Source organism: Morus notabilis, unplaced genomic scaffold (genome assembly GCF_000414095.1).
Source record: "Morus notabilis unplaced genomic scaffold, ASM41409v2 Scaffold29, whole genome shotgun sequence".
Lineage (NCBI taxonomy): Eukaryota > Viridiplantae > Streptophyta > Magnoliopsida > Rosales > Moraceae > Morus > Morus notabilis.
In genome coordinates this window covers 284,951-297,336 of record NW_010363504.1, presented here as the reverse complement: position 1 = coordinate 297,336, position 12,386 = coordinate 284,951, and the positions used below count along the sequence as shown (strand labels likewise).

At 29.8% G+C, this 12,386-nt stretch overlaps 2 protein-coding genes across 2 annotated transcripts in view; one reads left to right on the top strand and one right to left on the bottom strand.

Annotated features, from left to right (window-relative positions):
- The first annotated feature begins 3,065 nt into the window (after positions 1-3,065).
- Positions 3,066-5,570, top strand: LOC21392740. The gene is made up of 5 exons (XM_010104476.2): positions 3,066-3,361; positions 3,508-3,568; positions 3,666-3,738; positions 4,890-4,955; positions 5,261-5,570. The coding sequence occupies exons 2-5, from the start codon at positions 3,537-3,539 to the stop codon at positions 5,345-5,347; spliced, it is 258 nt and encodes an 85-aa protein (XP_010102778.1). The 5' UTR covers positions 3,066-3,361; positions 3,508-3,536; the 3' UTR covers positions 5,348-5,570.
- Positions 5,571-11,439: 5,869 nt separating this feature from the next.
- Positions 11,440-12,386, bottom strand: part of LOC21392739 (glucan endo-1,3-beta-glucosidase 13) — a 2,364-nt gene continuing 1,417 nt past the window's right edge. Inside the window, exons 3-4 of the mRNA XM_024169700.1 lie at positions 11,982-12,380; positions 11,440-11,717 (exon numbers count right to left, since the gene is read on the bottom strand). Of these exons, the coding sequence (XP_024025468.1) occupies positions 11,686-11,717; positions 11,982-12,380 (431 nt within the window). The 3' untranslated portion in view covers positions 11,440-11,685. The remainder of the gene's footprint in view (positions 11,718-11,981; positions 12,381-12,386) is intronic.

Sequence of the window (12,386 nt, the reverse complement as noted above, 5' to 3'; positions counted from 1 at the left end):
TAAGTGAATTGTAGTTTTTTTAGAGAATATTATTTTATAGTTTTTTTAAATGAATTATTGTTTTTGTCACTATGAAAGGATAGTTTGTTAAGGGAAAAAAAAACTGTAGTTTGAAAAATAAGAGACGTGCTTAATTGTAAGAGAAACTGTTAAATTTATTTTTAGAATGCATGAATTTAGATTTTTTTTTCTTTTTATTCTTGATTAATACAATTTTTATTAATATAGTTATTTGATTAAAAAAATATTAATTAAGAGTAAGTGTAAAAATTCATACTCGTATACTCTAAGAGATATTTGTCATTCTTTCCCTTAATGTAATTAAAGAAATAGTAGGAAATAGGCCAATATGAAAAGCTTAAGAAAGTATATAGGTCAATTTTTAGTTATAAAAATTAATATGCCATAATTTGTCAAGTTATGGTTCATAATCAGATAAATTATGGATAAACTTATCAAGTTATGGTTTATAACCAGATAAATTATGGACAAACTTGTTAAGTTAGGATTCATAACCAGATAATTTATGAACAATAACTTGTCAAGTTATAGTTCATAACCAGACAAGTCATGGAAGAAAATAGTAATTTGACATGTTTATTAACTTATGTAAACTATTGACCTATTAATTTTAATTCATCTCAAATCTTGACATATTTCTCACTTTCTTTAATAAATTAATGGATCATCCAACAAAGAATTAAAAATAAGTTAATGGGCCTAGTCTGAAAGAGGAATTTGATCCCCCTCTTAAAATCCCAAATCCTAATTCAATTTTTCACTCTTAAAATTCCAAACCCTAGACAATCTCTCTCTAAAATCCAAAATTAATCTTTTTGATCTCACAAATTCCTGTTCGATTGTTGCAGCTAAGAAGACGTAAAAGCCAAATAATGTCTAAAACGGAATGCGAGGATGGAAGCTTGCCAGAGCAAGTACAAGCTCGCATTGGATGCCAATAAAGGGCGGCGGAGGAGAGAATATTTAAGGTCACTTTAGAATAGTTTGTGTTTGTATTTTTAAGTAGTAAAAGAAGATAAAATTTTTTTATTAATTTTTAAATAGTGTCTCAAAAAGAATTTTTATATTTAAAAAGAGTTTTTGAAATTGTTTAGATAAAAAAGTCAAAAATATTTATTGTTATAAAAAATAATATAATAAAGAGATATAGATGTGATATTTAGTTTGTTGTTCACAAATAAAAGGTTAAAAATGTAAATAAAAAAGCTTTTTATAAGTTTTTTTCCTAAGCACCAAGAAGATAATTTGTTCTAAAAGTGTTTAAAAAAACTAAAAATACTTTAAGGTTATCCATCCAAACATGTCTAAAAGTGACTTTTAGATTAAATAAGCTAAAAATAGTTTTTTTTAAGCCAATCCAAACGGGTCCTAAACATAAAAAAATACCCAAAATACGACTCCATTTTATCAAAATACCACTTTTATCACTTTTATTATGTAAATGCTCAAAACACTTGGGCTTGTTCTTTTGAGTGAAAAACTCAAAAAAAGACAATTCGAATTACAATTTCATTCGAGTACATGTTCTTTTAAGTTTAAACTTGAGTTTAAACTCGAGTTCAAACTCGAGTTTAGGACTAAAACTCGAGTTCAAGTTTCCCCTTCAACTCGAGTTCAGAAACTCGAACTCAAATTAATAAACAGTATTTTTTCTATTATTAAAAATGCTATAACTTTTTCGTTTTAATTCTGATTGAGATGATTTTTTTTTCTATGCGTTGACACCAAAGAGACGAATAAACCCCGACCCATATATCATATTAAAATTTTTCATCAGCATTGAGTTAGTATTAAAATACTATCTAAATACAAATTCAAGTTTTGACTCACTCAAACACAAACTCAAAAAGATTCTTATCTCAAACCATAACTCAAATGTACACAACTAAACACAGACTCAAGTTACAAGTTCAACTCAAGTTATAATTCAAATTCAACTCAAGAATTATACTAAGTTAAACTTTAAAAAAACATCCCCTCTATGTTTATAAAAACAAACTCAAAACACCCTAAAGCGATTAAATTTTTAGAAATTCGATGGTTTCCCTTCCTAGTCTATATTAAAGGTTATTTTAGATATGTTTTAACTAACAAATTAAATAAAAAATTTAAAGATACTCAAATAAATATTCCAATCAAAAAAATACTTTAATTATTTTGAGAGTTTTTAGTTTTTTATGATTGATTTTGTTTAAAATTTTTATTAAGTCATATTTAAAATAACATTTAATATAGATTGAGAAAGGTAATTATGAAATTTTCAAAAACTAAATTTTTTTTAGGAATGTTTTGGATTTTTTTTTATAAACTAGTGTTTTGGATATTTATATAATAAGAATAGTGAAAAATATATTTTGACAAGACACAAGTATTTTGAATATTATCCATTTTTGTCTCATTATTACATGGGAGATGTCAAATCAAGATGAGGAATTAAAGTGACTTCTTGTTATTTTTTATCAACTTCAAATGTTAACAAAACCCCATTGTTTCTTCCTAACTTAGGGTAGGAACTATCATTTCTTGTGTTAAATTAATTTTTTAATAGTTTAATTTATAAGTGTTAGCTTAAAAATATGTAACATGTGATTATAAATATTGAGAAATTAAATCAGTTATGTTTGTAATTTTAACTGTTAAATTAATTTATTAACAGTCTAATTTGTAAGTGTCGGCTTAAAAATATACAACATGTGACTATAAATATTGAGAAATTAAACCAGTTATTAGCATTTCTGGCACGCTGAAAAACATTATAGAATATAGTAGATTTTTTAAATTTAAAATAGTAGATAGTATAATTTTTTTTTAAAAAAATTAATAGTATAATTATTTTAATTAGTTAGTAAGTGACCGAATTCTAAAAGATTTTTAAGTACATATAAAAAAATCACGTAATAATTCTCTTATAAAAAATTTAAATCAACATTTAAATCACGATTTAAATCCACTTTCAGTCGTTAAAATTTTTCTTTTTCTCATATTATCCTTCGTTTTAATTACAATTATAACTAATATTAAAAAAATTAACCAAAAGTTTGAAAAACCTAAATCCCAAACTTCTCTCTCACACACGTTCATTGCCTCTATCTTCCCTCCCTCTCGCGTTCTCTCTCTCTCTCTCTCTCTCGCGCGCGCGCGCGCGCGCAGTTTCTCTTTCCTTGCTTGCTCTCGATCTACGGTTGAATCGACGCCGGTGGCCGTCGCGGTGGATCTCCGGAGAAGATGACGGCGACGCTACGAACTTGGTGAACTGAATTGCAGTTCCTAGAAAGACGTTCTAAAGAGGGGAGAGAAAGGGGGTGCAAGGGATATTTCTGGGGTTTTGAAATTTTTTGATGTAAGTTTTGCTATTAATTTCTACTCCTTTAAATTTCTGCCATAAATTTTTATTTATTGCCTCTTCAATTATGCTATTTGCTTCATTCTCCCTTTTTCTTTGTTGTCCATAATTGTCAAAGTTTTTAAGCCTCGTGATTTCTACAGAATCAGAACTGTCCCTTGACCAAACTAGAATGGACTCAAGACAGAACGGAGATATCATCAAGTAATGCTTTTGTTTTTGTTTTTTTCTTTTCTTTTCTTTTAATTAGAGCTTTTCCTGATTAAATGTTCGTGTTTATTTTTAAATATTGGGTATGTAGGCATTTGGAGAAGCAGAATGAGCTACTTATGGAAGCCTATAGATCAATGTCGCATGAATTGCACAAACTTCAGGTTTTTCTTTAATTCATCTATTAGTTTCTTATAATTTTATTTCTAAGCATTGTTTTCTAGTTATAAATTTTTTATATATAACTTCTGTGTTGATGTGATCGTGATTAGAACTTTGGGTAGGTAGAGAGATTGATAGTTCACACTTCGTAGCAAACAAATTCGCCTATGTTTAAGAATTGAACGTTCTAATTCTTCATTATCTAGAGCAATAAAATTAAAGAAAAACAAATGTATAAGCACATACGAGATTTTTAGTAGTTCATCTCACTATGAAAGCTAGGTCCAATTAGAGCCGCTGTAGAATTTCACTATAATGAAGAATATTATGAGGGAAACCACGCGCTTCACGTCTCTCTCATATGTGTTTTCTCTAACCTCTCTAATAATCTAAAATCACTCCCTCCAACATAAGTAAAACTTGGACAGCCGAAATCTCTAGTTAGGGGTTTCTGTTCGAAGGTTATAAAATGTGGTGTGGGTTCATCTCTCTATGCTTCTATCACACTCTTCCTTCAAGAGAATAGCACCAATGACGATGCATTAGGGTTGTAGAGCGGCCTGAGCACGTGCCTAGCAGAATTCTAAAACTAAGGAACCAACTGGTTTCACACCGGGGGAACAACATCGAGAGCAACGACCCCAACGGCCCAACCGCTACTTCATTCCTCACTTGTTGGTATAGAAGCTCGAGAGTGGAAATATAATAAATATAGATAGTGCCATCCTTCGGAAGGGTCAACGGCCCCAACCGGAAGGGCTTAATTTAATATAATTGGGGCATGAGCGCCATTGTATTTATCACTTAAGCTTGACTCACTTTATAAAATTTGTATCTTCACAGCATCTATGGGTAAAAGATTATCACTGTTGTCAATCTCTCTTCAATTTTAGGGTGTTATAGGATAGGATCAATCCGTGTCGACTTCATAAAGGAAATATGGTAGTCCTTTATTTTTATAAAATTTCTCGTACTATTTAAGAGGTTTTTTTTCAAACAAAACGATTTACTTGGAAATATGTATTGATTTGACAGACGGAACATATGCCTCCTAAACAAAATTTAGGGAAGTATTTTTTTAACTATTTCTAGCAGTGTTTGCTTCATTCGTTTTTAATCAAAAGGATTCTGTGTAAACTTCTACAATTTGCAGGTAGAAGAAGAAATGCTGATGCGCAAGTTTTATGAGATTATGTCTGCTCATGGTAAAATTAAAAAGGTATCTCTTTTACTTGTGTATCTTTTAGTTGCCCTATCCATAATTCCCCCCTTAGACGAGTGCTTTGTTAGACATACTTTAATAACCGAGTGATATATTACATTAATACTTTTTTTTTTTTGGTTACTTGAGAACTTTTTTTGGGTAATTTCAGTAGATAAAATTTTTGTCCCATTTTTCTGGAGCACCATATAACTAGGCATTGTTATCAAACTATAGCGTGATCACCATTGGTACTACACAACTAATTTCGATGGTTTGTTTGCTTAAGGCCTTTAAAAGAAATCTGATTTGCACTTGTGCAGACTGAGGATCGTAGTATCGTTTTGGACGACCGCATTGTTGAAGAATCTACTGCGTTGGTTACTTCAACTAGCAATGAAGAACAGTGAAGACGTTGATATGTTTCTCTTTGACTTCTCTTCAAATTCTTGAATAATTGTAAATGCTCTTTTAATTTTTTTTTTTTTTTTTTTATATACGTTGCTCAGTTCAATTTCTGTTTAATTCTCTTTATTGCAAAGAATTGGTGGTCTGCATTTTCACGCTGCTATTTATTCTACCCTCTTAGACTAAACTTTGCAAGGTGATTGAAATCTGAGTAAAGTTTTTTTCTCAATTAAATCTTCGTAGTTTTTGCATTTAGGTGAAAATTTAGTATATATTCCGATTTGGTAAAATAGTAAGTTAGAAATTCAGTTGTTTTTAGGAGTCACTGAGCAAGCTGTCAGGTTTGCCGGGATCACCTGACACCAACCGACCGGCAGTGGTTGGTGGGAAAATTGACAAAACTATAATTGTGAGGTTCGATCACCGGTCTTGGGGGTTCCCAACCAGTGGAGGTGCGGTTCCCATTTGCTAAAAGAGAAAAATTAGAATGGTCGGTATTCCTCGCAAACAAACACCCATATCAGAATGAGCAACCATCTGCATTTTTTGGTGCGTGTTTGGAACCGTTTTTTAAAACAATTTTCACGTATTTTAAAAAGTAAAAAATGAAAATGAAAACGAAACGATGTTTATTTAGCAATTGTTTTAAAAACGAAAATGAAAATAAAAACAATGAGAATGATTTTTGTGAATGAATTAGAAAATAGCTGAAAGTTATTTTCACTTTTTTATTTTTATTTTTTTGTACTTATTAATAGTATTATAATACATTAATTAATAAACACAATTTTACTTTTTTATTATACTCAAAATAATTTTTTTAAAAAATTAAATAAACGCAATTACATAATCAATCTTAAAATAATTCTCAAAACAATCTTATTTTTATTTTTTATTAAAAATAAAAATATTTTGAGACTAATTTTAAACGCACAGAAGTTGGAACCCCATGAGAATGTGTATCCTATAGGCGTTTTTAGGTAATACACACGTGTGGCCAAAGCTTCTGTTGGAGGTTTAAATTAAATGAAATGATGTTACCCGTACAAGGAAACCAAATGGGTTATATTTGTAAATTAACTTCAATAGACAATAATGGGATTTGTCTCACTTACCTATTATGTCAAAAGTCTTCTTTTTTCTTTTTGAACTGCAATTATTATGTCGAAAGTTTGATTACGAATTTACGAGTATGATAAAAACGACATAGTTTTGTTCGAAAGGTTATGAGCGTTCGCCGCTCAATTAAGCATTTGGATTGACTTTTATGGATTTGAATTAATGAAAGCACAGTGGGTGTGATTAGCCGAATATTCGTTCGTTAATATCAATTCCAAGTTACTGTATTTGAATTAAATCCACTGCAACTTCATTCACAAATTTTTTTAAGGGAGGGAATTCACAAATTTTAAGTTAAACCTAAATCTTTTTCCAAACATCTATTTAAGTTTTAAATTTTATGACATGATAGAATAAACCAAATAGAACACCGTAATATTTAAATTTCAATAGAAAAATTATTATATAACAAACATTGATAAAAAAAACAAATAATTTATCATTAAGAGCGAATGAATCTGGACCTTTACTCTTTTATTCTTGATAAATATCATTTTATTTGTGTAATTATTTAACTAAAAAAATTATAAATTAAGAATAAAAGATAAAAATCTCGACACACACGTAACTTACCGGGTATTTTTCAATAGAAAAATAGTAGAAAATAGGCCAATATGAAAAGATTAAGAAAGTATATAGGCCAATTTTTAGTTATATAAATTAATAGGCTATAACTTGTCAAGTTATAGTTCATAGTCAGACAAATTATGGATAATAACTTGTCAAATTATGGTTCATAATCAGATAAATTATGAACAAAAATAATAATTTAACCTATTTATTAACTTAAGTAAACTATTAATTTATTAATTTTAATCCATCTCAAATCTTTAGCCTATTCTTCTCTTTCTCCCTTAATATTAGGAAGCGGAGTGAGTCCATAACTCACAAGGCCCAAGATCGAAACTTGGCTCTGATAAGGCTTCCAACCCTATTTAAATACTTTCACACGTGTATTTAAGCTTCAAAATTTGTAAATATAATACAATATTTGTTACATGAATGATGAGCCAAAGCGTTATCGTCTATATTCAAATTTTAGTACACTTTATCATCAAAAAATCATAGTGGCGCAGCGGAAGTCTGGTGGGTTCATAACCCACACGTCTCCAGATCCTGATCAAAACCTGGCTTTGATAAAAGAGAGCTTCCAGCCCTTTTTTTTTTTTTTTTTTCTTTTAGAAAACTACATGGCATTCCAAGGAAATCTAAAAGCTTTATATTTATGCCACTTGAACTCAAATAGATTATAGTTTTCTCATGAAATTAATGACATAGATTTTAAGTTTATAGCACTTAGTGACATGAATATTAAGATGATATCATTTGAATGGTATTTTTACATTTCTCCTCTCCTTTTTTTTTTCTTTTTAATCTCGATCAATTTCATTGGGTACCATTTTAATAGGGTATCCGTTCATTTTACTGATTCGAGTTTAGAATTCGAGTTGAGATGTGATTTTATGTGAGTGCTTTTTACTGTAACAAAAAAGTTAGATGTGATTGTTTCTGAGAGCTTTTTACTGTAGCAAAACTCGAATCAGCAAAATGAACGGGGCCGCCGATGCTACAAAGTGCATCTTCATTCACAAATTTCAAGTTAAAAAATATACTCAAATATTTTTACCAGACATGTATTTAGCTATATAATTTGGTAGTATCACACTATATTGTTATTCATTCTACCTTCTAAATACTTGTATACATATATGGGATCTCAATACACGCAATAAACACCAAATTAGAGTCCAAATTAGAGACACGCGGTTAAAACGTAGTGGGGTCATGACCCATAGCTCCTACGATCAAAACCCAACTTTGATAGGAGGATTTCTAGCCCATCACTTTTTAAGGGAGAATATATTTGCCCCTATTAAATTCATAAATGTCTTTATTTGGCATCATTCAACTTTACGGATTTAAATTTTCAATTTAAGTTAATAATTTATGAGAATTTTTAACTGTTAATAAAAAAAAATTAGATGTGATATTTTTTAAAAATTTTTAAATGTAAAAATTTAAAATTTAAAATTTAAATTAGTAAAACGAATAACGACGTTGATTGATACCATATCTCAAGAGTTCAGATTTACTATCATTTTCTTTTTTGTCTCATTGGTCATCCCTAAAGCTGCACAACGGGTAGTTTGGATGAGGCATGACGGTTTTTAAAATTTGATAGTTTGAGGGGGGAAAAATAAATTGGGAACGTCCATTATGCATGACGAGGTGGGGCAGCTTAAATTGTATAATTTACACGTAACCCATAGTCAGTATCGGTTTATTGACTTTATTGGGCTTTGTCAGGTAATTTTGTAATTAATTTTAAGTCTAGTGATTCAAATTTTATTACAGTAAAAATTTTCAGAAACAGTCACATCTAATTTTTTTATTATAATAAAAAATTATCACATAAAGTTACATATCAACTCTAATCATCAAACTAAACGGGTCCAATATATTTAGTATAATTAACTTGCTATCAAACGTGAAACACTGTGAACGTTTAGTTTATAAATTTAGAATCATGATTCAGAATTATTCTCAATTTACGTGTATTTTTTTAAAAAAAATATTATAACAAATCACGAACTATGATCCGAATCATGATACGAATCCATTAACTAAACGCACACTTATTCATATTTATCAAGAATCCAAGATCATACTTGTTAAATATTGTAAAACTCGTTTATTTCGTTGATTTAAGTTTTTAATTTAAATTGAGATGTAAAAATTTTTTACTATAAAAAAAATTAAATGTAATTTTTTTTAAAAACTTTTTACTACAATAAAATTCAAATTTTAAATTATAATCAGTAAAATAAACGGAACTCTAAAAAAACACTATACAACAAACATATATAATAATACTTGATAAAATTCCAGCACGCGCACAATAAGAGTAATAATAAAAGGGAAGTAAACTTGAGAAGAAAAACTCAAAAATATATAATAGAATGTTTGAATTATAAATTTAAAATTATAATTTAAAATTATTCTTATTTTACGTATATTTTTTATAAAAAAAAATTTATAATAAATTATGAATCATAATTTAAATCACATCAATCTCTCTCCTAAATATTTATGAGTCCTACATTATAATAAGGCCAGATGATTTCCAGAAATAGCAGTGGTGTGAAAAACCGAAATCATTACCATTGATTATGCATGTGGTTTAATTTGTCAGGTTGATGATGATGTGGCACATAAATAGAATGATGGGACGAGCGACAAAAACCGAGTCCAATTTGGTCGGGTTTTTTTTTTTTTTTTTTTTTTTTGCACAGTCCTATCTCTCAACTATTATTTTGATAATCCATTTAATTATTTAAGTAGTTTTAGCATTTAATATCTATTATGTGATAAAACCCTTTAACTTCAAATGATATGGTAAATATCTATTATTAAGGACAACTAAATAGGACAATATATTTGAAACAATAGGTTTGGACTCCTATAATAAAAATTGTAAAAATCCATCCTTTTATAGATCTCTTCTCTATATGCCTCTTTTTTATTTGCTTTATAAAAATGAACTTAAATTTTTTTTTTAAAAAAATCTAAAATCAAAACTATCGTTTGATTACATATCGGTCATGAGCGAGTTGGACAAATATTTCCAGCAATAGATCGTCAGGAAAAAAGGTCATGAACTCGGGTGTTATACCGTTCGGTTCGTTAATTTGAGTTGAGATGTGATGTTGTGTGAGAACTTTTTACTGTAATAAAAAATTTAAATGTGACTGTTTCTGAGAGCTTTTTACTGTAATAAAACTCGAATCAGTAAACAGAACGGGACCTTAATCGTGATATTGGTGGTTTTATAATTATTCTTATTTATGTTTTCCCCTTGCTGATCTCTTGTTGCTATATCCAATAACCGATTCATGAGCTGCAGAAGCTTCACTACAATTAATATATGCTTCGACCTCTCAAGTCTCAATCATGGTGATAAACTTGAATGGCTATGTGCCTATCTCATGGCTATGTAATGGAAAAATATGTAGGGCACATAAACTAGAAATCAATGTTAAAAAAGATTGGGGTATTTTTATTTTGAAAAAAAAAGGGTTTAAATCATTTTTAACAGATTTGTGTATTAAATATAATCTAAATGTATATATTTAATAAGATCAAAAATTAAGAGTACGGTTTTTGAATAAACCTAAAGCACATGACACAAAGATAATGCCTCGTTCATTTCACTAATTTGAATTTAAAAATTTGAGTTTTGTTACAGTAAAAAACTATAAAAAATAGTCACATTTTTTTATGATAATAAAAAATATTCATATAAAATCACATATTAACTCGAATTAATGAACTAAAGAGACCCTACATATCTCAATTAAAACTCTTTAGTCCAATGGCACTAAAAGTTTTGGATGGAGTGTGATTTGAGTGAGGGATTACCGGTTCAATCCCATCTTATACAAAAGAACGGAAAATATCTCTTTAAAATTTAAGCTAATGAGAGTATTTAAAGTTTATAGGACAAAATAAGAAGTGGATACATGTGATTGTAATCCATTTTGTTTGATGAGTTTTTGTTCGGTTTTTTATTTTTATTTTGGGACAAAATAATGCAGTGGGGGACATTCATAAATACAGCGGGCAAATCAAATCTCCTTTTTTGTGAAAAAAAATATCCCCATCAATTCGATTGGGAACCATTTTACTCAATGTGCATGAACTACTGAAAAATTAATGTTAGCATCAACTTTATTCACCCTTGATCAATTCAATTGGGGACCATTTCAATCATGGGCTACCAAAAATATTGTCATTTATTCTATTAAACTTATGTTGCACTATTTATTAATAAGCAATAAAAATGTTAAAATTATAAATTATAAATCAACTAAAAAGGCAACTTGGCATAAAATATTCTTATTGTTGTTAGGGAATTGAATTTTCATAGCTACCAAAGGAAAAAAAAAATAGCATATATATAACCAAACTATTTATAAAACTGGCACATATTATTAACAGAAACGACATTCCTCTGGACAATAAAGCAAAAGAAGAGTATTACATTACATAAAGAGAATAGATGTCATAAAGAGTTTTTCCATTTGTGCATAGAATGCTACATAGCTAGGTAGGATAATACACTCTAAACTGCCAAACTAACCACTCCGAACTAAAGGATCAAAAGAACAAAATAACTCGTAGAAATGTCTCCAGACTCTGAGTTTCCAATCCATAGCTATCTTCAAGTGAGAACAAACTGACAGTGAAGAAAGCCTGCAAAAACAACCACATATTAACATAGGCCCCGTTCACTTCGCTGATTCGAGTTTAGAATTCGAGTTTTTCTACAGTAAAAAACTCTCACAAACAATCACATCTAATTTTTTTGCTACAGTAAAAAACTCTCACATAAAGTCACATCTCAACTCGAATTCAAAACTCGAATCAACGAAGTGAACGAGGCCAACATTCCAAGCAATAATAATTCAAAATATAAGCCAAAATAAGAATTTAAAAAAAAAAAAAAAAAAGTTTTACTTGGGTCATTGTTGATTAACATAGCAGTGCCGCCAAAACTGCAAGTCCCTCCATTTCTCTTGTTCTTCTGCCAGTAGCTATTGAAGGCATAAGAAGCATGAGCCACGACAGAGTCAGGGGTGTAACAATTACCATGCGGCGTAATCTCATTGCAATCGGCGCCGCCGTCTCCGCAGGCGTAATCCAGGGCTGCCTGGAGGGTGTCTGCCGGAACAGTCGGCTTGGCCACACACCAAAGCTTGTGGATAATCCCATGGCCATTGTTTGGGGGCGGGGAAACTGGGTGAGCATGAGACGGATTACAAGGAGGTAATGCGTAGCTGTAAGGGGGACTAGCCGGGTAAACAACAGGAGCAATTTCTGGGGTGGAAGGGAAAGATAAATGGGGTGGTGGAAACGCTATTA

Bases quoted from the DNA above. Each gene is read 5' to 3' on its own strand.
- LOC21392740 (XM_010104476.2), top strand. From the start codon at position 3,537: ATGGACTCAAGACAGAACGGAGATATCATCAA. The intron at 3,569-3,665 runs GTAATGCTTTTG...TTGGGTATGTAG, and splicing joins CAGAACGGAGATATCATCAA to GCATTTGGAGAAGCAGAATG. The intron at 3,739-4,889 runs GTTTTTCTTTAA...TACAATTTGCAG, and splicing joins ATGAATTGCACAAACTTCAG to GTAGAAGAAGAAATGCTGAT.